This window comes from Procambarus clarkii, chromosome 29 (assembly GCF_040958095.1).
Source record: "Procambarus clarkii isolate CNS0578487 chromosome 29, FALCON_Pclarkii_2.0, whole genome shotgun sequence".
Taxonomy (NCBI): domain Eukaryota; kingdom Metazoa; phylum Arthropoda; class Malacostraca; order Decapoda; family Cambaridae; genus Procambarus; species Procambarus clarkii.
In genome coordinates this window covers 9,352,097-9,380,045 of record NC_091178.1, presented here as the reverse complement: position 1 = coordinate 9,380,045, position 27,949 = coordinate 9,352,097, and the positions used below count along the sequence as shown (strand labels likewise).

Here is a 27,949-nt window from a genome sequence, read left to right as displayed (position 1 = left end):
GATTTAATTGATGTTAGTGTTGTTACAAGAAATATAGCAAAATTTATAATAATTTAATTGTGTATGAATACTTTTACACGAGATGTGTGCGATGAGTGATGCGTTTCTGCCCGAAACGCTACGCGTACTAGTGGCTTTACAAGATAGTAATTACTATACTATGTATCCTCACAATACCAATGTACCTTCTTGTATATATATAAATAAATAAATTAAATAAATGAGCGGCGTGACTATTGGTGTGGGAGATGCGTGAGTGCGGCTGCCAGCTGGATGTTTACGGCCAGATGAGCCTGGGATGGCAGAGAACAACAATGTGGCCGAGGACTGCGCCGCCCATAGCCTCACCAAGCTTCGTCTCCTCTGTCACGCCCTCCTCGGGCAAGCCACGCGAGCTGGCATCCCCCTCGACCATCTCATGGACATCTACCTCACCACCGCCTACGGCAAATTGGATGTCAGGGGTGGAGAAGAGTACAGGGAGCTGGCCGCGTGTGCCAACAGTGCCAACAAACCTTGCCGCTGGCGGAGATGGGTAGCAGGTGCCATGGTCGTGCTGGCCCTCAGCTTCGTCTTCAATTCATACTCCGACATTTTGATTAGATTAAAGAACGATTTTATCACCTCGAAATGCATCGTGCGCAACAACTACTTCGTGATGGAGGCGACGCGCCCGCGAACGAGGTGTGAGCGAGTGTGTAGGGGCGTGAGTGGCCCCGCGGACCTGAGTGCCAACATCTCGCGGGCGGAGTTTGAGGAGTGGGCGTACCTCTCCCGCCCACTGCTCGTCCGTCGCGGCGCCGCACACTGGCTGGCCTTAGATAAGTTCTCGGTGGCCTTCTTCCGTAGCGTCTATGATAGTATTGAGGGCTCCTACGATGCCGTGGCCGACGACTGTCAGTTCCTTCCCTTCCGCACAGAATTCGTGGACCTGCGGGCGGCCCTGGCCATGCACCCCGCCCGCGCCGCCCGGCTCCCAGGCACACCACACTGGTACTTCGGCTGGTGAGTTCACTACTTATCTTTTATAATGGGTTTATTATATTATATTATATATATATATATATATATATATATATATATATATATATATATATATATATATATATATATATATATATATATATATATATATATGTGTGTGTGTGAAATGTATTTACTATTTATTCCTGCAGAATCGAGCTATTAGCTCTTGGACCCTGCTTTCTAACCAATTTATTTTTATTGTATTATGTCTACTACATATATTTCTGTTTAATACACACACGCGAGCGAGGTGTGTGCGTCCAATAGGCTCAGGAATCTGTACACCACTTGATTGACATTTGAGAGGCGGGACCAAAGAGCCAGAGCTCAACCCCTGCAAGCACAACTAAACGAGTACATCTAGGAGAGTACATAAACATCTCCAAGAAACAACCGGTAAAGGAGCACCGCTTCTGTGCCAGGTAAATCCATTACGGGCTCACCATAGCCCGTGCTACTTGGAACTTGTTCCGAGTAGCTGAATCTGTAACAACAACAACAACAACCGGTAACAGTGGTATAACTCCCAGGTACCTATTCACTGCTAGGTGAACAGGGGCATCGGTGTGAATGTACGTGCCCATTTGTTTCTTCCTCGGTCGGGAATCGAACCCGAGCCCTGAGGACTACGTGCGCTGTCCGAGTGCTGTCCACTCAGCCGCGAGGCCCCGTCTATTTGCATGTTTGTGTGTACCCACCTAGTTCTGCTTGAGGGGGTTGAGCTTTGGCTCTTTGGCTCCACCTCTTAACTGTCAGTCAACTGGTGTACAGGTTCCTGAGCCACGTTCTCAGGTGTACAGGTTCTCTACATTTGAAACTGTATGGAGTCAGCCTTCACCACATCATTTCCTAATGCGTTCCATCTGTTAACTACCCTGATCTTTCTTTCTTTAAAAGTTCTTTCTGACGTCCCCTGTGGCTCATTTGGGTACTAAGTTTCCACCCGTGTCCCCACGTTCGTATACCACCCGTGCTAATTAGTTTGTCTTTATCTACCCAGTCAATTCCTCTGATCATTTTATAGGTGGTGATCATGTCTCACCTAACACTTCTGTGTTCCAGTGTCGTGAACGGGTTGCGCCCACATAAGTACATCATTTAACCATAAGTCAGAGAAAGAGTCGATATTCCTGTGCTTTTAATTCACTAAATTAGTGGAATTTAGACGATAATCGATCGATAGCGTCAAAAAATTGCTTTGCATTAAGTGGGAGGACAGGTTACATATCAACCCTCCCAAGGTGTTCGTCTATTTACATAAATTTTCGCACCTATATGCACTTTGTGTGTTGGAGGGAGGGGGGGGTTATGCGTGCGTTCGTGTATGTGTGTGTGTCTGCGCTTCTTACTCTTGAAAGTGTATCGTAGTTGGACGTGGACAAATTGCACTGAGACTTGGTAATTTGAGTGTACAAATTGTTAAGAATGCGGAAGTTGGAGAGAGAGTGCGTGGCGTCTTGTAAACACAGACCACTGCCCATTATTGCACTTATAAAACGTTCCTCAAAGGCTTTAGACGCACTAAACTTGCTAAAAGAAAGCAGTTGTTTTATTTATTTATTTATTTATTTATTTATTTATTTATTTATATACAAAAAGGTATAATGTGTTGTAAAACTAACATATATTGGTGATTGAGTGGAACATTCCTGCAAAGCCGCTAGCACGCATAACGTTTTGGATACGGCCTTAAGCTAATCAATAAATGTAATGATAGGTACATTGCAACGGAATTTGAATTCTCGTAATAAATGCCTCTCCATAATATAAAATAAACTATACTGACGAAGTTGCATTTCTATGTTGTAATATACTGCGTGAGTGGGTACCACAAGATACTGTGAGAGTAGCACAAGGTGGGATACTATGAAGATGAAATTAGGTGCTTCATTGTTCTACTTTTGAATGAAGTATAGGTTGGACAAATTTTTAATTCACTGGGGAGTGAGTTCCATATATTGGGTTCTATAGATTTAGTCGGACTCTGGGAATATCGAAGATATATTTATTTCTGGTGTGGAAATAATATATTTATTTCTGCTCGGGGGAAATATTTATATATATTTCTGCTCAGGGACTCTGTTACATATATTATGGAAAGATTTCAAAACAGGATTCCCTTTTTTTAAGACAATTCACAGTAATATTCTCGTGAGTGAAAAATGTATAGCATCCTAGCAGCTGTTGTCTTGTATACTGTGGCCAAGTTCTCGATTGATTAGAGCTGCTCTTGTGAAATTTTTGCCTTGGTACTGGAAGTTTGATTAACCAGTTTAGTTACCATTCATTATTCAGCCCATGCGTCTCGTGAGCAGCTGTGGAGAAGTTAAGACACATAATGGGCTCGGGAACTGATCCCTAATCTATGATGTGTGGGGTAAGAACACTGATGAATTGCAGGCGATGAGTAACAATAACGTGGCTAAAGTATGTTGACTAGACCAGACACTAGAAATTGAAGGGACGACGACGTTTCGGTCCGTCTGGGAAACCAATTTGCAGTAAGCACACTTGGGATACTTGGCTAAGGTTTTGGGTAATCGGCCGAGTAGTTACTGGAACAGGTTAGGTTATTCAGCACCATGTTTACCCCACCACGTGAAGCAACACTGTACAGCCTTCTGTAAATAAATGTTTCAGTGCAGACAAATAATATATACCCCTGATTACTATTTATGTGAGGCAAGTTATGACACTTGGTGTGTAGGGAATTAACGAGGTTACCCAGCTCCTGCGTCAGGTATACTCTCGCTCAACGATGAAGAGACCTGGCTCTATATATAAAACCAGAGACGACTACGTTGTTGTTCTTATGGGTTATTCATGCCCGTGCCACCTCTTGGGTGGCTTAATCTTTATCCATCAATCAGTCGTTGTTGTACAACACTAAAGGAGGGCCTGGACAGGCTGCAGGGATGCGTGGCCAAATGGCAATGGAGTAAAATCGTCAGAAGTGTAAAGTAATGAGGTTCAGGAGAGTGGATAAGATACCTAGAGACGAGTTACGTGGGAGACACTTTTAAGAGTCAAATGGTAAACAGGGTCCGGGAGTGAGTGTTGCACTAGAGATATACAGTGACAGAATAGCATGGGTTGTTTATGAAAGATTAGCAGAGATAAGGATAGCTTTCAAGATCCTGGCCAAGTAATTCTTCAGAATATTGAACGTGACACATGTCAAACAAGTCTTAGAGTAAGCAGGTTTAGCGTGGAGCCCATACCTGGTAAAGCATGATAAGAAAGGTTAGAAGGTCTAAAGATTTCCTGCAAGATAGATATTAGAGATAAGATAAATGAATAATGAAGATAGGCTAAGTGAGTTAAAACTAACGGCATTAGAAGAGAAAATGATAAGAGGTAATGTGATAGCAACAGTAGATAGTGAATGGAATAAAGTGGATAGAGCCAGGCATTTCCAGGTGAGGGACAAGAAAATGCAAAGACATGTTGGGGGTATGGGGGGGAGGAGAGCTGGAAACACAGGTGAAATACAGAAACATAAGGAAATACTCATGTGCAGTGAAAGTGGTAAGCAAGTAACACTAGTGTGAACGAGACGGTGGGGGAAACAACCAAGCACTATTCAGTTTCAAGAGTAAACACGACAATACCGAAAATTCGGGAAGTAAATTAGACCAAGTAATATAACTATGAGACGGGGCTCAAGAGCTACATCTCGCTTCCCTTGGACACAAGATGGTAAGCCTGTCCCGTGGCAGCGTCGAGTGGGGAAGTAGCAGGGGACACCCGACCTGGCGGGTGCCCGTGTAGCGTTATCTTCTGGTGCGTGATGGATCACTCGACCAGCCTCGAGTGGTCAGCTTATCGCCCTTTGATAGATAGTTTATAGCTACAGTATTTAAGTTTAGCTATTTAGTTTAGTTATTTCAGTTTAGTTGACCTATTTTATGATAAAGTAACGAAACGTGATAAAGTAACCCGTGCATTGGGTACGAAAAAAACGTAAACACATAAATGATGCGAAAAGGATAATTAGACATCGTGCAGCGCTGTCAGCCATCAGAATCTGTTACTACTGTAAATAAAAACTTCCATCTCTTTTTAAGCAAACCGAACAGGCGCACTTTTCGTCAGACTTGCATATTAGTTCCGATTTGTGGGTTCAATAACAAGAACACGGGAGAGCCAGCAACAGGAAGTGATCACAGCCAGGCGGAAACGCTCTGACAGTCTCCCATACTGGTTGATGTGATGTGTCCGGCATTCCACCCCTCTGACGCACCTGTATATATAGTATAACCCGCATAACACCTACCCATTGCTATATCACGGCTTTCTATTGATGGTACTGTATGTATATTGGCTTTAAGCTAAATTCTCAAGTGGCTACGTAATCATTCCATCCAATCCTGTAGCCGCCCTGGCATCAGTTTGATTAAGAGGCATGTGATCTATCTCAATGATAGCATCTCCTCCCTCTTTCTCTCTTTTATATGTACTGAGCAAGAGTGAGACACAGTTACACAGAATGCACTCTTTTTTTTTCCCTCTCTTTCACGCGCTCGCGGCGAGCGGACAGCACTTGGGAAGTGGTAGCCCTAAGGGCCCAGTTCTGATTCCCCGTTGAAGCAGAAACCAATAGGTAAAATTTCTTTTACCTAATGCCCCTGTTCACCTAGCAGTAAATAGGTGTCTGGAAGTTATCTACTGTGGGCTGCATCCTGGGGATGTGTATTTGAGAGAACAATGTGTAGTAGATATGACAAGAAAAATAGGTGTGGAGTCAGTATATTAAACAACCAACGGTTAGAAAGGCGGAGTCCAAGAGTTAATAGTTCGATCCTGCAGACAAATAGTAAATACACATATACACGCTCTATCTGCAGATATACCACACATACTAATCTCTGTACTGGAAGATATATTATTATAAGTTCAGGTATATTAGTATCGAGAGTGCAGACAACATATATGAAGTCATACGTGAATTACACGATCCTCAACACAATGTATATAATTGAGTTATATGATGGTCAAGCGAGAGACTAGGCGACCTGGGCGAGGCTTGCGTGTGGAGACATGACACAACACGACCACCTCTAGTTATATCTCGTGCCGCCCTCGGTGGGGGCTGACTTCTTTATAGTAGCTTCTCTCTCTCTGCAAATCCTTTACCTCATTTACTATCCTTTTCTTCATTAATCTTTTCCCCATTCTCTTCCCTACCTTTCTTCCTCTTCTACAATCCTTTCTGTCTCTCAATTCCTGCCTCCCTCTCCTCTGCTAATATCTTGCGCTGTGCGTACTAGTGGCTTTAGGTATTGTATATACTACCTCTATCTTTAAATCAAACAGAATGTTTGTACTGTAACTCTGCAACTACGTATGTACTTTTCCTAAATAAATTATTATTATTATTATTATTATTATTATTATTATTATTATTATTATTATTATTATTATTATCTTCATCCCCCTATTTTCCTCTGGCCATTCTACTCCCTCACTGCGTCTGTCTCTCTGTCTCTCTCTCTCTCTCTCTCTCTCTCTCTCTCTCTCTCTCTCTCTCTCTCTCTCTCTCTCTCTCTCTCTCTCTCTCTCTCTCTCTCTCTGTCTCTCTCTCTCTCTCTCTCTGTCTCTGTCTCTGTCTCTGTCTCTCTCTGTCTCTCTCTCTCTCTCTCTGTCTCTCTCTGTCTGTCTGTCTGTCTGTCTGTCTGTCTGTCTGTCTGTCTGTCTGTCTGTCTGTCTGTCTGTCTGTCTGTCTGTCTGTCTGTCTGTCTGTCTCTCTCTCTCTCTCTCTCTCTCTCTCTCTCTCTCTCTCTCTCTCTCTCTCTCTCTCTCTCTCTCTCTCTCTCTCTCTCTCTCTCCCCCCCCCCACGCTACGCCCACCTGCCCTCTTTATCCGCCACCTGACCACCGTCCAAGCCCTCCACCACCTTCCCTCGTTCCCTCCTGTGTCGTCCGCCCGCACCCAGGCAGCTACGCTACTACATATTAATATAAGTTATGCAAAAGGGAGAGATGATAAACATGACAATATAATCGCCATTAGCCTTTTTTTTATACGTAACACGTTCAGTTGAGTTTACAGTCAAGTTTCAGCTCCTGAGTTCCATCTGCATCCGTTCGATAATTGTATCGAGATAGGATCTTCCACCATTCTTTCTTGTTCGTTAAATGCTCACTACTCTCACAATAATTGCTTCCTCTGATCCTTAGGGATCCTGCCTTATATCTATGCTAACCTTGTTCAAGTTTCTCACGGTGGCCGTTGTATCTTTATCCACGCAAGACTCTTATGTTTCAAGTATGTCACGTGTTTCCTTTCTCTTTTCCAACGTACGTGGTAATGTCCAGTTTACTTGGTCTTTACTTATGGCTGCTTCTCCTTAGGTTCTGAGACTAACTGTATAGTCAACTTCCGTACCATTTCTAGCTTGGCTTTTGTCATTTCTAAGGAGAGGACTCCATACTGGTGCTGAGGTCTCTATAACTGGCTGTGTGCAAGAGAGAGTATGAGTGTTGGCCAATCAGGTATACTGGTAGTCGGTCATTGCAGTCAGACAGGACGCTCAGTCCAGTCAGAATGTGGAGATTATGTGAGAGTGAGAACGGTTAACGCTATGATTATTAAATAATTAATAAGAATAATGTGGAGTTAGTGGAAAAGAGGTGTGAGGGAAACATAAGTGTAGAAACAAGAACATTTAGAAACTACATGGTGAAAATCAGTTAGGTAGGTTAGCTTTATACCAAACATTACTTACTGGGAACAACAAATAGTAGAAATATTGCCAGAAGAAAAGTCGAAGCCCTCAAGAGGAAACTTGACAAGTTTCTTGAGGAGTTACAGGTCAGCCAGGTAGCTCCCACAGGTGACGAATACCCTGACTGATCAGGCAAATGCCAGGGAAGCCCGGCTCCGGGCAGGGCTGTGAAAAAAAATGAATAACATTGGGGAGTGTTGTACATGCTGCTATGGCGGTGTGTCCACTCACAAGATGAGGGGCGCTGCCCAATAAACTCGCCCCTCGGGGCAAAATTTAAATTTAAATACAATCGACCACAGGTATAACCGAACTATTGTCTCTTGGACGACTATAGATCCTATCTACGATGATGACATTAAAATATATACTCAGAAGAATGCTTCCTCCTCTGCCTCCGGTTCACATCACCGGCAACACATATGATGCAGGGAGCGCCACCAAGCCGTATTGAGAGACAGGTGCACTCCTGCAGGTAAATTAAAGGGCTACAGGTATAGCAATTAGCCACACGCCACATTGCTTCACGAGATGCTTGCCTCATTCTCTTTCTCCCCCTCACCACACACACACACACACACACACACGCGCGTGCGCACACTTCACTCTACAGGGGCCGGTGGCTGAGCGGACAGTACACTGGACGCGTGATCATATGGTCCAGGGTTCCATCCCAGGAGCCGGCGAGAAACGATGGGCAGTTTCTTTCGCCCTATGCCCCTGTTACCTAGCAGTAAATAGGTACCTGGGTGTTAGTCAGCTGTCACGGGCTGCTTCCTGTGTGTACTCACCTAGTTGTGTGTGTGTGTGTGTGTGTGTGGTGTGGGGAAAAAAATAGTAGTAGTAGAAACAGTTGATTGACAGTTGAGAGGCGGGCCGAAAGAGCAGAGCTCAACCCCCGCAAGCACAACTAGGTGAATACACACACACACACACACACACACACACACACACACACACACACACACACACACACACACACACACACACACACACACACACACACACACACACACTCACACACTCACACACTCACACACTCACTCACTCACTCACTCACTCACTCACTCACTCACTCACTCACTCACTCTCTCTCTCTCTCTCTCTCTCTCTCTCTCTCTCTCTCTCTCTCTCTCTCTCTCTCTCTCTCTCTCTCTCTCTCTCTCTCTCCTTCCTTAATGCTCTTCCTCCGTCCTGCGGAAGGAGAGATAATGGATGGGTGTGGAGGAAGCTTTATTCACCCGCCCATTCTGATAAATCCACACAATGACTCTTGGCTTCCGCCCGACCTCAGTCCCTCCTATGATTACCCCCAGCCCATCCCCGCTCATCCTTACCCCAGCCCCTCCCCGCTCATCCTTACCCCAGCCCCTCCCCGCTCATCCTTACCCTAGCCACTCCCCGCTCATCCTTACCCCAGCCCCTCCCCGCTCATCCTTACCCCAGCCCCTCCCCGCTCATCCTTACCCCAGCCCCTCCCCGCTCATCCTTACCCCAGCCCCTCCCCGCTCATCTTTACCCCAGCCCCTCCCCGCTCATCTTTACCCCAGCCCCTCCCCGCTCATCCTCACCCTAGCCCCTCCCCGCTCATCCTTACCCTTCTTGCCCATCCTAGCCCCTCCCCGCTCATCCTTACCCTTCTTGCCCATCCTAGCCCCTCCCCGCTCATCCTTACCCTTCTTGCCCATCTGTGGGAACCGACCTGTGAGATTTATATTTATTTAATTTATATGAATTTATATTTACGTTAATTTATATACTTCGATAGCAATTTGTATAATGATAAGTGGACTGTATTTCTGCGATAATCTCATAATCTCACAAATCGATCCTCTACACATTAGGGGGGGTTTATATTTATATATATATATGCAGCCAATCAAACTACAGTATCTACATACATTGAAGAGGTTCCTTATCTTATAGTACAGCAGGCTAGTCCACCAGGTATAACTAGGGTGTAGACACCAAATTATCCTCTTTGAGGCAGCTTCCATCACCCAGTAACTGGTGCACAAAATCTTGCATCCTCGTCTTGACCTGTCAAAAGTGCGCTAGCTGTGAAGCCAGATACCTATATATGACAAGTATATCAGAGAAAACAGTACATGGAACATGAAGACCTGGCTTAATTACCTTTAGTTTGAGGCGATTTCGCGATCTAACCGGGTCACCCTATATCCTGACATTAATGGCCATAAATGAATGATAAACGGGTTTCGGATAGACTTAACTTGAATTTGTAGACAGCGTGTTGAAAAATGGTACACCTTTGGTTTCCATAACACTACGTCCAAGTAAAATTAACAGGAGCCGAATTTGCTCCCGTGTGAGCCTCTGGTCTCGTTATAAACAATGGCTGTTTAACACTCCATCCTATTGACGTTACTGGCCGACATTGTCCAGAATGATAGGAGCTAAATTTGCTCCACACGTCTCGGAGGTGACACAACAATGGCTGCCCTCCTTCCCCACTCTGACGCCTGGCCTACTTTGTCCAGATTTCAGAAAGTGATAGAAGGGTCACATTTACTCTACTTTAATATTGATAATTAAGTTAATTTATATAAGATGTTTTTATGATGGTAAAGTCCAAAGACTAATGTATTTAAGAATAATTCCCAGCAGAATAGCTGGTGAATTATAATAGTATGTGGTGATGATATCCCGTTTTCTTTAGACGGTAATTCCACTACAAGTTACGTTTTCTATGGGTAACTTGTTTATACAACACAGCTATTATCTGTATGATTATTAAATGGTGTCGGATTTTCCGACATAATTCCCCAGGGGGCTGCTCACGGGTCGAAGTCCTCTTTAGAACAGACGAACACCGATACTCCTCCTTCGAATTATTAGATTAATTTGATGTTAGTAGTTAGTAATCACACATTTGTGTGTCTGTTCGTACAGGACGGATGTCCCGTACTAGAGTTGCAGGGGTTAGAAGTCTAATGCGATTTCATTTCCCTGTCAACTCTTGAAAGGCTAATATTCAAGCCTTATTACATATTATTTAACCCAGAAGACTGGATGTGATCAAGTACTACAGTCAAGTATGATTCAGGGACTGCAGTGAGATCAGTGACATTAGATATAACTTGAAGTTTCTTCAGGTAACTGGTCACTGATATATAAACACTGAGGCCCATGGAATACATCTTGATTAAATAATAAATGTATCAAATCAGTCATCAGATTTATTGGGGTTTAATTTAGTTAATTGATTCAGAAGATTGAATAGCTCATCATTAAAGTAAAGTATGGTTCTGAGACTGCAGTGGGTTCAGTGACATTGGTCGCAGTGACTTGTAGCTGTTTTAGCTACTGTTCACTGATTTGCCACTGAGGCCTCATGAACTCATCTTCAGCTTCAAATGATGATACTAACATCAACCTCTGTTACTATAGTCAGCTGTAATCTCCTTAGTATAATGCTACTGGAGAAATATAATCAGCTGACAAATTTAGACTTCTACTGGTATTGTTTATCTGCAGGCATAGGTCTCCTCAGGCTTGATACTGGGCCTGAGAGTAATTTACCTCCTGCAGAGTTTAACATGGTTATACCCTGATATTTAGTAGGGCTACCGATGAATTGATGGTAGTAGTCTGTCCCCACAAGGACAGCCATTTGGCATTTGATTTGCTTAAATTTACCTGCAGCTGCTTGATAATAGCTTTCCAGGTCAGCATAATCAACTGTTGATTGTTGTGACAAATCTTCACATTTCTTGATCTGTCTTGTTAAATGGCATTTAAGACCTGCAAGGGTTCTTTTCATTCTCCCTGCATTATCCATACTGGCTAGTTGGTGAAGCCTTGTGGGGCTTGTACTTGGGCTGCTCATAATACTGAACAAGCACTGATGGTAGCCTAGGGTAAAATGCACTCTCTAGGCAATAATCCTACCTCTACTAGAGGTTAGCACTTAAAATTAATACACATTATATATATACAATCATACACACTAATGATTTGAGTGATAAACCAGTGTCACTGGAAGTACCTTTAGGTTAGCTCTTCTATATCACCCTAGGATGGTAGAGACACTAATTAATCACTCAAAGGTGTAATGATCATAAGTAAATTATTATATATACAACTCAACTCGAGTTGATAAAAATTACACCCAAAATAGGGTCTGCACCATTCATTAATGGTGTTAGGTTATTCAATATAGTACAACTGACTATGGTAATAATGGGACTAGGATGAGCAATAATAGTTCAACTAGTCAATGGTAAATATCCTACCCTGTTGTGGGTTGGCAATTAGTAAATATTATACTGTGAACACTAGTGCAGTATATATTAAATGATTCTCTATTTTGGAGAAATAATATACACAATTATTGATAATAGCCTCTTAATTAGCCTCTATGAAACTTCTAATATTATCAAGAAGTATTAAATATTATTAGTGACCTCGCGAAATAAACTCCACAAAATTCGTAGATAATCTCTCGCGAAATGTAACACCACGAAATCCGTGAACAATATCGCGAAGACACAGTCACTAATTAGGCTGGCTTCTATATTAGCGCTGTCATTTCACGAAATAACACGCCACCAAATATCTGTGGGTGTGCATGAAACCGCTGACGAAGCTGAACTGGGCTGAGGGAGGCTCCTGAGCTCCCTCGAGGCTACGCTGCCGTCTTGACTGCTGGCTTTGTTTAAATAACACTGCACTAGTATATTTAATGAATCCACTGGTTAACTGGTTCATCCGGTACTAAGATGACCAAATGTGGGTTCAAAGGATCAAATAATCCGTCATCCGGTTCGAAGGTGACCAAATAATGTGGGAACCGACCTGTGAGATTTATATTTATTTAATTTATATGAATTTATATTTACGTTAATTTATATACTTCGATAGCAATTTGTATAATGATAAGTGGACTGTATTTCTGCGATAATCTCATAATCTCACAAATCGATCCTCTACACATTAGGGGGGGTTTATATTTATATATATATATGCAGCCAATCAAACTACAGTATCTACATACATTGAAGAGGTTCCTTATCTTATAGTACAGCAGGCTAGTCCACCAGGTATAACTAGGGTGTAGACACCAAATTATCCTCTTTGAGGCAGCTTCCATCACCCAGTAACTGGTGCACAAAATCTTGCATCCTCGTCTTGACCTGTCAAAAGTGCGCTAGCTGTGAAGCCAGATACCTATATATGACAAGTATATCAGAGAAAACAGTACATGGAACATGAAGACCTGGCTTAATTACCTTTAGTTTGAGGCGATTTCGCGATCTAACCGGGTCACCCTATATCCTGACATTAATGGCCATAAATGAATGATAAACGGGTTTCGGATAGACTTAACTTGAATTTGTAGACAGCGTGTTGAAAAATGGTACACCTTTGGTTTCCATAACACTACGTCCAAGTAAAATTAACAGGAGCCGAATTTGCTCCCGTGTGAGCCTCTGGTCTCGTTATAAACAATGGCTGTTTAACACTCCATCCTATTGACGTTACTGGCCGACATTGTCCAGAATGATAGGAGCTAAATTTGCTCCACACGTCTCGGAGGTGACACAACAATGGCTGCCCTCCTTCCCCACTCTGACGCCTGGCCTACTTTGTCCAGATTTCAGAAAGTGATAGAAGGGTCACATTTACTCTACTTTAATATTGATAATTAAGTTAATTTATATAAGATGTTTTTATGATGGTAAAGTCCAAAGACTAATGTATTTAAGAATAATTCCCAGCAGAATAGCTGGTGAATTATAATAGTATGTGGTGATGATATCCCGTTTTCTTTAGACGGTAATTCCACTACAAGTTACGTTTTCTATGGGTAACTTGTTTATACAACACAGCTATTATCTGTATGATTATTAAATGGTGTCGGATTTTCCGACACCATCCTAGCCCCTCCCCGCTCATCCTTACCCTTCTTGCCCATCCTAGCCCCTCCCCGCTCATCCTTACCCTTCTTGCCCATCCTAGCCCCTCCCCGCTCATCCTTACCCCAGCCCCTCCCCGCTCATCCTTACCACAGTCCCTCACCGCCCATCCTTATCCAAAGCTGTACAAGCTCATCCCTACCCCTGCTCCCCGTCGTTCATCACTATCACAGCCCATCACGCACGCTCATCCTTGCCGCAGTTCCTCCCCGCTCGTTGGCATTTGCCCGGCCCTGTATAACCCTTCCTTCGCTGCCCTGCCTTGCTCATCCTTCCCCCCTCCCTCCCTGCCTGACCCCTTCCGGCCGCGCCCAGCTCCTCATTCCTTCTTCTCGGCTCCACTTGATGCCACTCATCTTACCCCCTTCGCAGTCTTGCCAACCCCCTTCCATGCTATCACCCCCATCCTTCCCCCTGCTCATTTTATCACCCTCCATCCTTCCCCCTGCTCATTCTATCACCCTCCATCCTTCCCCCTGCTCATTCTATCACCCTCCATCCTTCCCCCTGCTCATTCTATCACCCTCCATCCTTCCCCCTGCTCATTCTATCACCCCATTCCTCCTGATCCCCACCCAGTCGTGCTGAGTCTGATGCTACCCACCTTCACCCTACACCGTGTAATACTAATCAACCAGCACCACTCTCGGTGCATCAGGATCCATCAAGCATTTACGGGTAGACCTCTACGTCTTTCCTCAATCGTGGTGACTTAATTTTGTATTTATTAAACAGATATTGAGTTCTAAATCGCTACGAGGTCAAAAAATGATCCCGCAGCGTTTACTAGCTTGTAAGGCGTTTAATAAATACAGACAGCTTCCATGATCGAGTTAAGATGTACAGGTTTCGAAAGTAAACACCTAAGTGCTTGATGAATCCCTCTCAGCTTCACAGTGTATCAGGTTCCCTTCACTATTGCTGACAGTACACTTCCGGTGAATGTTACCTTACAATTGTTATCCTGGACGTCGATATCTTAACTCACCAGCAACGGTGCTAAACACTATAGGTTAATTAGGTATCATAAAATGACCGAAGTCAAATAACAGAGGTTACTTGAAGATAACTGTGGCATTAAAACTTTGTCGTGTCTATGCCACTGACGGAGGGCTGGTATTGCAAACTAATATGCTATTCTCAGACTACCATAACTCTTTCATAATAATAATAATAATAATATTTATTTAGGTAAAGGTACATACATAAAGAGATTTTACAAAGTTTGTTGGCTTTATTTCCCTTAAAACGCCCGTGAACAACACTGGACTTGAATATTACGATTCATCTCTAGTTATGTATATCAACAACTCTCGGAAACATAACATTGTGTGTTATACAATGCTGCGACAGTCACGAAGGAAGGGGACTATCAGGCGAATGTGCCAAGCCATCACGACTATATAGCACACGGAAAGGATCAGAATAAGGATTTGGGATGGGACGGGGGAACGGAATAGTGCCCAACCACTTAGACAGTCGGGAATTGAACGTCGACCTGCATGAAGAGAGACCGTTGCTCTACTGTCAGGCCAAAGTGGTTGGGTACCACCACCACAGAGAATCATCATCACAACCACTGCAAATCACCATTATCACCACCACCACAGATCAGCATCATCACCACTACAGAGCAGCAGCACTACTACCACAGAGCAGCACCACCATCACCACTACAGAGCAGCACCACCATCACCACTACAGAGCAGCACCACCATCACCACTACAGAGCAGCACCACCATCACCACTACAGAGCAGCACCACCATCACCACTACAGAGCAGCACCACCATCACCACTACAGAGCAGCACCACCATCACCACTACAGAGCAGCACCACCATCACCACTACAGAGCAGCACCACCATCACCACTACAGAGCAGCACCACCACCACTACCACCATAGCAACACCACCACTACCACCATAGCAACACCACCACAGAGCAGCACCACCACCACAGAGCAATACACCATCACCACTACAGAGCAATACACCATCACCACTACAGAGCAATACACCATCACCACTACAGAGCAGCAGCAGCACCACCACCACCACCACAGCAGCAGCAGCATCACCACCACTACAGAGCAGCAGCACCACCACCACCACAGAGTGGCAAAACACCACTACAGAGCAGCAGCACCACCACCACAGACCATCAGCAGCACCACTACAGAGCAGCACCACCACCACAGCACAGCAGAAGCAGTACCACCACCACCACAAAGAAGCAACACCGCCAGCACCACACAGTAGCAGCACTGTCATCATCACAGAGCACCACTACAGAACTGCAACAGCAGTAGCACCACCCCACTGAGCAGCAGCAGCACCACCACCACCATCACACCATCAGCACCACTTTCACACACAAACAGCAGCACCACCACCACCACCCTCACTGAGCACCAGCACCACCACCACCACCCTCACTGAGCACCAGCACCACCAGCACACACCATCAGCACTGCCTCCACACATTAGCACCACCACCACCACCCTCACACACAATGCCATCTCCCCATTGCATCACTACAACTGCCGCACATCATCACCACACATCATCATCACCACATAACTCCACTACTACACTCACAACGACACAACCACAAACATCACAAGTCCTCCACCCATACCACCCTTCCTTTGCAATCATCTTTCGTTTTCCCCTCATTCTTACCCTCCATTCCTCTCTTCCTCCAACCCCACAAGTCTGGGCATTAGATCAGTCTGTAATCATTACACCAGCCTGTACTACCTCATAGAACACCCTGTAATCATTGCACCAGCCAATATTCATTACACTAGCCTGTACCTAGTACAGTACACCAACTTGTACCTCATACAATAGCAAGTACCTCATTGCTTCAGCCTGCACCACATACAACAGCTTGAACCCTTTGCATAAGCCTGTACACATTACACCAGTCTGTACCCACTACACCAACCTGTACCTGTACTCATCACACCATCTTGTACCTCACACATCAGTCTGTGCCTCATACAACAGCCTGTGCCTCATACAATAGCCTGTACCTGTTACACTAGCACATACCTCATACAGCAGCCTGTACTTATTACACCACCCTGTACCTCTTACAACAGCCTGTACTCATTACACCAGCCTGTACCTCATACAACAGACTGTACCTCATACAACAGACTGTACCTCATATACCAGCATGTCCCTCATACAACAGCCTGAGTTCAGTACACATTGAACCAACCTGTGGTCACTACACGTCTGGCCTCATTATGCCACTGTTCAAACCATAAGATATGCTGTTTTGAGTCAGAATACCATTTTTGATTGCCCTCGTGCTTTTGAGCAAGAGCCTATCTAGTTTCAGTTAGGTTGTAACTGATTCTTCAAGTTTCATTTGTTAAGATTTAAAGATCTTACAGAAATTCTTAGATTTAAACAAAATAATGTTGCAGTGTACAAATTTTTTGCAACTAGCTTCTGAATATATTTTGCCTGTACAGTAACAAGACGGAATTTTAAAATTACAAATGGTTTACATGATGAAGTACTGAAGGGTCTCAAGCTCTTCTACATGTATCTTCTGTTCCTGCTGTTAAGTATATCATGTTAAAGCGGTTTATCTTACAGGAGTAACTGCTCTCCCGGTGTGAGTACCATCCTACGACAGCTTGCACCACGACCTGCATTCCTGCCTTTACACTCCGAGTCATCAGCCCTTGACTGGATCTTCATGGGCAGTGAGGGACCTGGTGCTGCCTGGCATGTAAGTCTCTGTCCTAGCTAACTCTCTCTATGCTCACACTTTCTTATCTGGCTATGATTTCAGTTTTTAACACACCTAACTGAGATGAAGATTTATTTACATTTACAGTACCTACTCCATTTTGCATGCTAATAATTTTGTTCTTTACATCTGAAGAATTCTTTAATGAAATATTAATGGAGTGCAATAGATAATACAAATATAAGTACATGTACAGTAATACTACTTTTTTAAATAAAAATTTTCAAAATTTGTATTAATATATTTATGTATTAGTTGAAATGTGCTTTATATAGAACTGTGTACATAGTAAAAATGTGATAAAATCTATTTATTTGTAGCTGGATTATGTACAAAGACCCTCTTGGCAAGCTCAGATCAGTGGCACTAAGACATGGCACTTCAGACCTGTCCCAGAGTGTCAGCAGGTCTGCCAACCATTCAATGTTACTGTCAATAAGGGAGATATAAGTAAGTATTTCATTAGAGAGAAGTGGTATTACAAAAAAAAATCAAAACATATACAGTATTAGAAGATTTCAGAGCAGTATCACTTTGTTGCTTCTCTTGGGAAAGGTTCTACTGTTTTCAAATTTACAGTCAGGGCAGGTTGAAATTCCACATCACAGCAACAGGAATCATTTCAAATGTCCCTGTTCGGCCATACTTGTGAATGGATAACGCTGGAGGAAGCTCAGTCCAACCTTGAGTGATTTCAAGAAGGATTATTCAGCATCACTCAAGTCTTTTCAAATACTACTTGGCATCAAAGAGTCTGCCAAGAAGTGCTTGGCGACATATAACCACATTACATTTGGTTCATTCTTTGATGGATGGCCACCTGGAAGCTTCACTTCTGGATTTTTCTTTTCTGGGTTGTTCTGTTGGTAGTGGTGAACTGCCATGCATTGCTGGTGTTAAAAGTTAAAAGTAGGAAAAGTTAGGGTTCTTCCTTTATCTTCTCTTTTTCTGCCCATAGCTGGTCCTGTTCATCCTTTTGGGTTCGCTTTTGTTCAGGGTCTCAATTCCTTCCGCCTGAGCTGTCTTTTCTGCTATCAGGCTGGCCTTACTCTTTGTGGGACTTGATCGTGTTGGCAGGGTGTTTCTCCAGCACTTTGCTTGTTAGGAGTGGTGGCATTCCCTGCATTCCGCTTAGGATGGTCATGTGGGTGCACTATTTCTGTTGAGCCTGTGTCCCTGGTTCATTGTCTAAGTGGTCGGTTTTCCTGCTGGCTTGCTGGGTAGTTTTATATACCTTTCCTGCTCTTTGAAGACCTGTTCTGTCTGCTGCTAGTGGTCTTGTCCACTTTTTGACTTCTGCACAGCTATTCAGATTCGTGTCTTCCGGGTCTGTTCCCCTTCTACCACAGTCCGCAGTCCGTACTGTTATTATTTTCCTTTCAATCATGATGTAGCAGAGGGAACCCACCAGAAAAAGACATTTCATTGCATCTAATGCTGGATTACTATTTTTTTTTTTTTTTTGGTTACTAGCTATCCTCACCCATTTTGTCTTTTAGGTTGAACTGTAACACTGTATAGAATTGTGAATGTTTATATGTTGTAACACTGAAAAAGGAAGAGAGAGAGTGAGGCCAACAGAGGGGGGGAGGAGGAATGCTGGAAGAGAGGGGAGGGTAGAGGTGAGAGGTGGGGAGATTGGGACATAGGGAATGAGGGGGAGTAGGGGTAAGAGGGAAAGAGTGAGGTAGGGGGTGGTTGAGATGGACAGACAGACAGATGGACCCAGGCACTACCAGTTACTCTTCTAGTTATTCTATATAATAATTGTATAAGTCTAGTGTGTAAATGGTAATCTATATTGATGATGTGCAAATTTTGAGTTTTGTCCAGTGTTCAAATTCTTTAGTTACTGAGTGCAAGGAAGGACTAGAGTGGATTTGACAGATTTGATTTTCCTGTGGTTCCTTTAATAAGACTTGTAACAATATACGCTAGTAATTAAACGGTCTATGAGTAATTATTAAGATATTATACTTATTTGTCGTTTTAGTCATTTCATTAGTTATTTATTTATTCAGTTATTATGTGTTTGTCATTCAATCACTTTCCACACATTTTATTATTTGTAAATTCTTTCACTTACTTCATTTAATTACCCCTATCTCTTCCCGCCCTGTTATAAGACAAATTTAGGTTCGGGTATGTGTGCTGTGTCGATCAAGCTTCTTCTTGGTATTGTAGTCTGAAACAGAGTTCTTGGGACCTAGTTAGACATGGTAGCACAATATAGAGATTGTCATAATTCTACATGGTGCAGTTTTACAGCCTGTCAAATGGAATTTTTTACCATGAAGATTATCCCTTCTGCCTTCATTACTCCTGCTGCTAGGTGCAGGGATAGTTTCTACCTATAGGTATTTGCTAGGACTGCTTCACTGTATGCTTCATAGGTGATCCTTTTCAGGCAGATTATGAAATGGGTAGAGTCAGGGTACGTTGTTCACATATAGGTGCTGCCATCTGGTAGTGTTTCAGGATAGTAGCTGGCTGTGACAACTAACAGTTACCAAAAACACTCCATAATGGTCTCTTTCATGTCAAGTACCACTTGGAATCCCATTTAATGTTGTACTGCAATTGAGTTAGCATTTTCACAGTTATCTGGCTTGAATTGAGTATTCTCAGGTTTGACATTACAGGGACATTTGTAAAGATGACTGTTGCACCGGTGTGGAATATTGACGAGCCCTGACTGTGCACTGTCCTGTTCATGAGATCTGTAGCACCTTGCCTAATGGAGCAACTCAGGGCCTTGCTCAGAAAAAACTCAATTGATAACAGTGATAAAATTGACTATCTTGAAATATATTTGTAATTTATTCTGTGTGTATCCAGAATCATTCGGTATACATGATATGGTACATATAGAAACAAAGCTCAGCTAATTCTCTTTAATTAACTTAAAAATGTATTTAAAAATAAAGAATACTAATTTCAAACTTTTAATTCAAATTTTTACTTTCAGTTTTTGTCGACACAAACCAGTGGTACCACATGACCTACATCCATGAAGGTGAACTTTCTATAACTATTGGTTCTGAATATGACTAGGCATCAACCAATGTTGAACTGGGTGTAACTTGTCAAAAATGATTATAGTACTTGCTTTAAGTTAAACCAGTGTTTCATTTGAATTAGCTTCAGTTGCATCAGATCTCTATTAGACATGAGCATCAAGTATGATGTAACAATATTTTATAATTATATTTATGACTGTATTAATGTTTAATGTTTTCATCTTATAACCATCTGAGAGCACAAAATTCACAAATGATCAAACAAGCTCCGTAAGAAATCAGTTTCACAAAGCTTCTGTGAACAATAGATTACACTGAATTGTTGAGCAGTGGGTAGTTGTTCTGGATTTGTAGTAAAAGCAATCACTGCCATCCCATATTTTACAGTACAGTAAATTGAAGTTAATACGCCATGGAAGCCCGCATTGTGCTCACCGAAAAGCTTGTTCTCTCTGCCAAAGGAATCAGTGGTATGCAGACCATTTTAATAGGGCATTGTCACATAGATGGTATTGACAAAAAAGTCTCAAACTATTGTTCCTGTAGGACATTTTATGTGATACAGTATTACAAGCCCTAACACAAATGCAGGTACACATTTACAAACACAAATCAAAGCCAAAAATTCCTCAGTATGTTATACTTTAGTTACAATGTGTGTGATTATACAAGATATTTTTCATGCATATTACAGCTATACAGATTGTGAAAGATTATTGTGATCACAGATTCTGTAACATATTTAACTTTTATATGCCTGATAATGTTTCATGTTTGTCCATTGCACAGTTTATAGTCTTCATTTAAATATATTATATACAGTATTGAGTTTTTCAGCTTGTCACATAAAGGAAGCTGGCAGTTTAATATTTATTTGTCTCTGTATCCAGTAGATCATTGCTGATGTCAGTCTCTTAAAGTAAAGTCTGTACAGATTTCCCTAGTCCTGATTTAGATAAAATGTAGAAGCTGGATTTTCTGTAAAGTGTGTAGAGCACATGCAACATTTCCAGGTCTTAGAAACAGGGAGGAGAATTGTCTAAGCTAGAGTACAATTTGTAAAACTCTCCAGATCCTTTATCACACACCTGCATGAAGTACTACACTGTATGTATGTTGAAAGAAAACTTATATAGTATACTGTTGACACAATTTCTTAATTTTAACTATGTATTAATACTCTACTCATTATTGTCATTTTCATTCATACATATAAAGGTATTTATAGGTTGAGGATGTGGGTGATACTCGTGTTATGATGATACACAAAGAGTTTATGAATTCTTTTAAAATTAGAATTGTGTATATAAAATGTTTTGTGATTTAACTTGAAAATAGTAAAGAAGGGAAGAAGGTAATCTAGTCATTGAGGTCAGTGTTATCACTAGTAAAGTAGTCAAATGTTTTCAAGTCACAGTATAACAGAGGTTAAAAGTGGAGGGAAACCTCTGTACATTATTTGCACCACTAAAGCCTGAGTACAAGTATTAGTGTAAGAACAGTACCGAGTTCAGAGGGGCTTAGTCGTCCTGGCATATATAAAATTGGTTGCAAATAGTCAAATTACTTTAGACTAAGTAATCTCTCTGGTCTGGTTAATAACCAGACCAGATATTACCATATTTTTCTCAGACTTGTCTCCTTTGTTGTTAAAATGATGTAAGTAAAACTGATAACTTTGTAATATTTTTATTGTGCCAGAGTTGCATTGTATAGAGAATTTGGCATTTCACTTGAGTAAAGGAGTTGCTCTGCTGATATAAATCATTAACCAGTGCTAGTCAGGATTTTCTGTTATCTCAGAAATGAGTTCTCTCAAGTTGTTTAATTTGAAAGACATCAATAGACACACAGGACTTCTGGCTATATACAAATTATTATTATTATTATTATTATTATTATTATTATTATTATTATTATTATTATTATTATTATTATTATAATCATTAGAATTTGAACTGGCTTGCCCCTTCTAATTCAAGAGGAAAACATGTTAATCATTGGGAATGGATGAACTTTTTAATTGTTGCATAAAACCAAATACTGTAGGTCAGTCTCCAAAGGGTATCATCCTAAGGCACACATGTATGGTACTGGATATTCTTTTTGGCAAAAATATTTGGATTTGATAGGCATATATTTGCACAATTGTTGTATAGCTTGTTATTCCTCTAATGGTTGTGTCCACAATGATCAACCAAGTACTAAATAGACATTGTTTTATATGCAGTAGCTGTTCGTTATTCTTGTATAGATCTTTGATGGGCCTTCACTGAATAATATTTTTTTAATATATCTACATATAGTGTACTATAAAATCTTCAGATGTTGGATTTTGTTATATAAATGCTTTATATAATAGAATAAATATATACAAAATTATATTCAGCCATTCTATATTGTTAGTGTTTAATAGTAATTTTGTATTTTGTTTTATCATAAGTATAGAAGTTGTATTAACAACCAGTAATGTTGATGCAAGAATTTCTTCAAATTATTGGTAGTCATCTGTTACATTACAAAGTACTGTACTCTAATACCATCAAGGAAAAAACGGTAAATGCTTAAATATTTTTGCCCTTTTCACATATTTCTCAACTCTATCTCACACTGAGTTAATGATTTAGAGAAGTGCCACACCATAAACAGTAGTAAGACAAACTATTGTAACTATATATATCTAAATGGCATTATGAAAGTCTAGATTGCAGTATTTTGTTTAACATAAGTAGTAAAATGAATTCACTTACACTAAAACACAGCAAAAACATACCTGACACTCAGATATTGCGTGCCAACTGATACCTGTAGCTAAATAAACAGATACAGTGCATGTCAGAAGTTGCATAGCAACCTTTATTTCTAAAATTACCTCTGCTGTACTGTATATACATGATGAAATAATATTTTTATCTTTGTTCATAATATCTTGGCACTCCCTCATTCTTCTCACTGATTTCTTTCATTATATTTTGCATCCTGGAGATTTAATTGCATGATTTAATTGCAATACCTGGTCCAGGATCTCTATGCCCTTAGTATTATCATCAGGAAAGAGGTCATCATAAAGTACTGATTATTTCCATACAAAATACACTTTTTATGCAATATTTTCTTTGCTCTCTTACAACATGATTGGGCCATTATTTTTTAGGTTCAATTTAAGTGACAGTATTTAGATATTACAAAATATTGCTCTTTGCCAATTACTTTATTGCAAATGCCTCTCAAACATAATACTGTATTGTATACTTATGCTGACATTTATGAGCACATTCTCCTTTAGTATTTCTTACCCTTCTAGTAACTTAGCCAATACTTAGTTTATTTGTATTTTCACCAGTAAACTGCACAGTGTAAAGTTCTGGCATTAATCATATTGTTTTTATAAGGTGAGGAGGCATCAACCCAGAGAAAAATGGGAGCAGTATAGGAAAGAACCAGCACCACCATACTCCAGTAAATCATCCATAACAACACCCCACCACTTAGAAGACTAAGTGTATGGTGCTCCTTGTAAGTTACTCCCATTTCAGAAACTGCTGCCTCCTAGCCTTGTTTGCTATGACATCCAATGTGCTGTTTACACTTAATCCCCATTTAGTCAAAGTGGTGGCTCATCTCTGCTTTTTTTCTTTCTCCTGCCCTCAAGTCCACTTCAATACATTCTCTTCAATAGTTTATCATTCACTTGTTCAGCATAATCAAATTATCTCAGAACTCATTTCAATCTTGGAATTTATTGACTTGAACTGAACATCTTTCCATTACATTTTAATTCCTTTCTCTATCTATTTTCTTTACATGTGCTTTTCAGATACACTGTAGTTAATTTCTACATTTTTTATGTCTAGGTTTTCTACGTTCATGCCACACTAGGATCTCGTAAACTAACTTGTATTCAAAGTATGTAGGCAAGAAATACTAGACAGTTTTGTGAATCCGCAATTGTGTAGGATAAAAACCAATCAACAATGAAAGAATTTGTGGTTCAGCATATCTGACCTTCAAAGAATTAAAGTACATGTACAATATTTTTCAATCTTGAGAACTTCCTTGCTCTGAAAGTTTATCCTTGTGAAGAATCTTCCTTGGCAGACATAAGTATTTCACATATATATATACAGTACTACTATTACAACTGTATTAATACTGTACTAGGGATTATTTAGTTCTTTTTAGATTTCTGCACATTCTTTTTAAAGTTTGGACATGCCTAGTGTGTGGGGTACAATGCATCCACCCTTTTAACAATAAACTGTAGCTTCAAAACAGTTCTTCCAGCTTGTGTTAATAACTTTATTTCATATACAGTACTGTACAGGTAAAACATTTACAAAACAGGTAAATTTGTTTTGTTATTAAATATTGGAGTGCTAGTTTATAAGTAAGTGTTACCAAACATACTGTACAGTATATGTTGTAGTTGCTGAAATTCTAAATTCTGTTCTTCCAAACATAATTATAAGCTGTTACAAACTGTGCCTTCCTATTTATATATATTTTTATAATTGGAATAAATGTATTAAGCAAAAACATGTATTATTATATCCTACATTATGTTATACCAATATATATATAATTTTGCACAAAGTGTTTTAGGCACGTTAAATTATAAATCTAATGTTGTGGTTGAAGCTGTACACAAGCCTTGAAATATTGTACTACAAGTAATGCATGAAGCCATAATTTTCCTGCCATTATGATTATTAGTGAATCTTTCTACCAATTAATACTCAACATTTTGGTCATATGGCTGTATAACAAGTCTGAATCGAATTTATCCACTATTTATTAGTTCCAGTAAGCAGAATATTCAATTTTACTGAAGAGATTAGACTTCTAGCTCTAGTTCTGACACTACTGTTTAAGTTCTTATACCATTGTATAACAATAAATTCTGTAGTAATAGTAACTATATTCTAGTATAGTTTTCTAATGACCTGGCTGTTGTGGTGCTAGGGACGTCATATTCGCAATCAACTGAATTAATCACCTGGATATCTTTTATATGAAATTGCAGTACAGTACTGTATTATCTTTCACTGACATAACAGAGCTCACTGTGGTGCCATGGTCAGCATGTGACTGTGGCCAAACATGAAACTTATTGTCATCTTACCCTTGTAGCCATACATGTTAATCTTTTCTAGGCTCAATGAACGACTGGGGATTGAATTTAATACAAAATTTTATTATAATAAATTATAATGTGTAAATTATAAATTAACAACAATAAGAGATAGAAGATATATAATTTATATATTTGTGTAACCAGTGACCATGTGTAAATACATAGTTATAATGATAATGTAAAACTATCGAGGGTAGACTTATAAAGGGTCACTATAACTGGGAATAGAATAATAGTACAAAATAAAACGTTGAATGTAATGAAACGCCTCACTGGGCGAGTCCCAGTGGCTCCCTAAAGCTATCCTCCCGAAATGGCTCCCAACTTCTAGGTCACATTAGCCTACATACATGTTTTGCCTATGGAGACTTCATATCTTAAGAAATACAAATCTGCTTTGCAGAAAGTGCAACATCGGGCAACAAAAATTCATTCCTGAAGAAAGTCTACTTTCATACCAGGAACGGTTGAGGGCCACAGGCCTAACACTGCAAACCAGACATGACAAGGCTCATCTCATCAAAACTTTAAAAAAATATTGAATTTTTTAGAGAATATTGATTTAAACCACTTCTTCAAAAGATTAAATGCAATACAAACAAGGAGCAATGGTTTGAAGCTCAACAAGTCACAATGTAGGACAGAAAACAGGAGATGTTTTTAACACACCCATGGAACCGCCTACCCGCCGAAGCCATGCATGCCAAAACTCTCTTCAATTCTAAAATCCAGGGCAAATGGGGACACCTTTGACAAGCCACCGGCTTCCTGTTCTCGTTGAGGCCACTAGTGTTAGTAGCTCTCAGGTAAATACTGTTTAATTCCTAATACAGAACATGGTACTCACCTAGTTGTGCTTGCGGGGGTTGAGCTCTGGCTCTTTGGTCCCGCCTCTCAACCGTCAATCAACTGGTGTACAGATTCCTGAGCCTATTGGGCTCTATCAAATCGACATCTGAAACTGTGTATGGAGTCAGCCTCCACCACATCACTGCCTAATGCATTCCATTTGTTAACTACTCTGACACTGAACAATTTATTTCTAAATGTCTCTGTGGCTCATTTGGGTACTAAGTTTCCACGGTATTAGCTCTGTTGTGTTCCTAAGCTTCTTTAATAATAATAATAATAATAATAATAATAATAATAATAATGATAATAATAATAATTAATAATGACAATAATAAGTAATAATGATAATAAATAATGAAGATAATGACAATAATAAAAACGCTCGTCGCCCCCAAACTGTTGGAGTAGGGTTACCGGCAGATTTGGCTACAAGTAGCGAATTGGGCTACTTTTGAGAGCCCCGCGCTCCCAAATTTTTAATTTCGCTACTTGCTACTTTTTGGGCTAATTTAAAAGCAAGTTGGGCTAATTTGGGCCATTAATGTTAACCAACTCAATGATGATTATTTATGGTCAGATGGAACACAAACAAGCACCCCGCGATAGCAGCCACAAACTGACAATGCGAGCACAGCAAGCAGTATATCCTTTTACGACCAAAGATCACATTCACTCCAAAAAAAATCTTCCACTTACGGGCTATTCATGCCCGTGCCACCTCTTGGGTAGCTTACTCTTCATCAATCAATCACAAACAAGGAAGAACGATTTCAAGTTCAACAAGCCACAACTTAGGACAGAAAAAAGGATTTTTTTTTTCACCCACGTGGGGCATAAAAATGCACAACTACCAAATTATCAACATTATCTTGGAGTCAGAATCCACCAATCACTGATAGTTGTACAGCAAGTGGAAGCTGCAGTTATAAAAGCAAACCAAATCCTTTGGAATTATTACGGGCTCACCATAGCCCTTGCTACATGGACACTTCGTCCTGAGTAGCTAAATCTTTAACAACAACAACAACTTTGGAATAGTCAAACGAAATTTTGACGAAGGAAAAGGTAGTTATACAACTGTATAAATCTCTGGTGTCCTTCCACTTGATTATTATATCCACGCATTGAGACCTCATCTTCATAAAGACATATCTGCTTTGGAGAAAGCTCAACACCGGGCGACTAAAATCTTTTCCGAACTAAGTCGACTTTCATACCGGGGACGGTTGAGGGCCACAGGGACCAGACATGACAGGGCTGCTCTCAGCAAAACTTTTAAATTACTGAACAATTTGGAAGATATTGACCCAGAACACTTCTTCAAAAGGCTAGATGTAAGACGAACAAGGAGCAACGGTTTCGAGCTCAACAAGCCACACTGAAGGATGGAAAATATTTGTTTTCTCCTATAGAATTATACAGTTGTGGAAACGCATACCCGCCGAAGCCGTAAATGCCAAAACATTGGCATTTG

The 27,949-nt window shown here is 40.8% G+C and overlaps 1 protein-coding gene across 1 annotated transcript; it reads left to right on the top strand.

Annotated features, from left to right (window-relative positions):
- Window positions 1–255: 255 nt before the first annotated feature.
- Window positions 256–25,025, top strand: LOC123765021 (uncharacterized). Its single transcript, XM_045753371.2, has 4 exons — window positions 256–1,005; window positions 17,313–17,448; window positions 17,790–17,919; window positions 20,438–25,025. The coding sequence occupies exons 1-4, from the start codon at window positions 299–301 to the stop codon at window positions 20,521–20,523; spliced, it is 1,059 nt and encodes a 352-aa protein (XP_045609327.1). The 5' UTR covers window positions 256–298; the 3' UTR covers window positions 20,524–25,025.
- Window positions 25,026–27,949: the final 2,924 nt, after the last annotated feature.

Excerpts from the sequence above, each read along its gene's own strand:
- LOC123765021 (XM_045753371.2), top strand. The coding sequence starts at position 299 with ATGGCAGAGAACAACAATGTGGCCGAGGACTGCGCCGCCCATAGCCTC. Across the intron at positions 17,449-17,789 it reads GACCTGGTGCTGCCTGGCAT|CTGGATTATGTACAAAGACC; the intron begins GTAAGTCTCTGT and ends ATTTATTTGTAG. Across the intron at positions 17,920-20,437 it reads TGTCAATAAGGGAGATATAA|TTTTTGTCGACACAAACCAG; the intron begins GTAAGTATTTCA and ends TTTTACTTTCAG.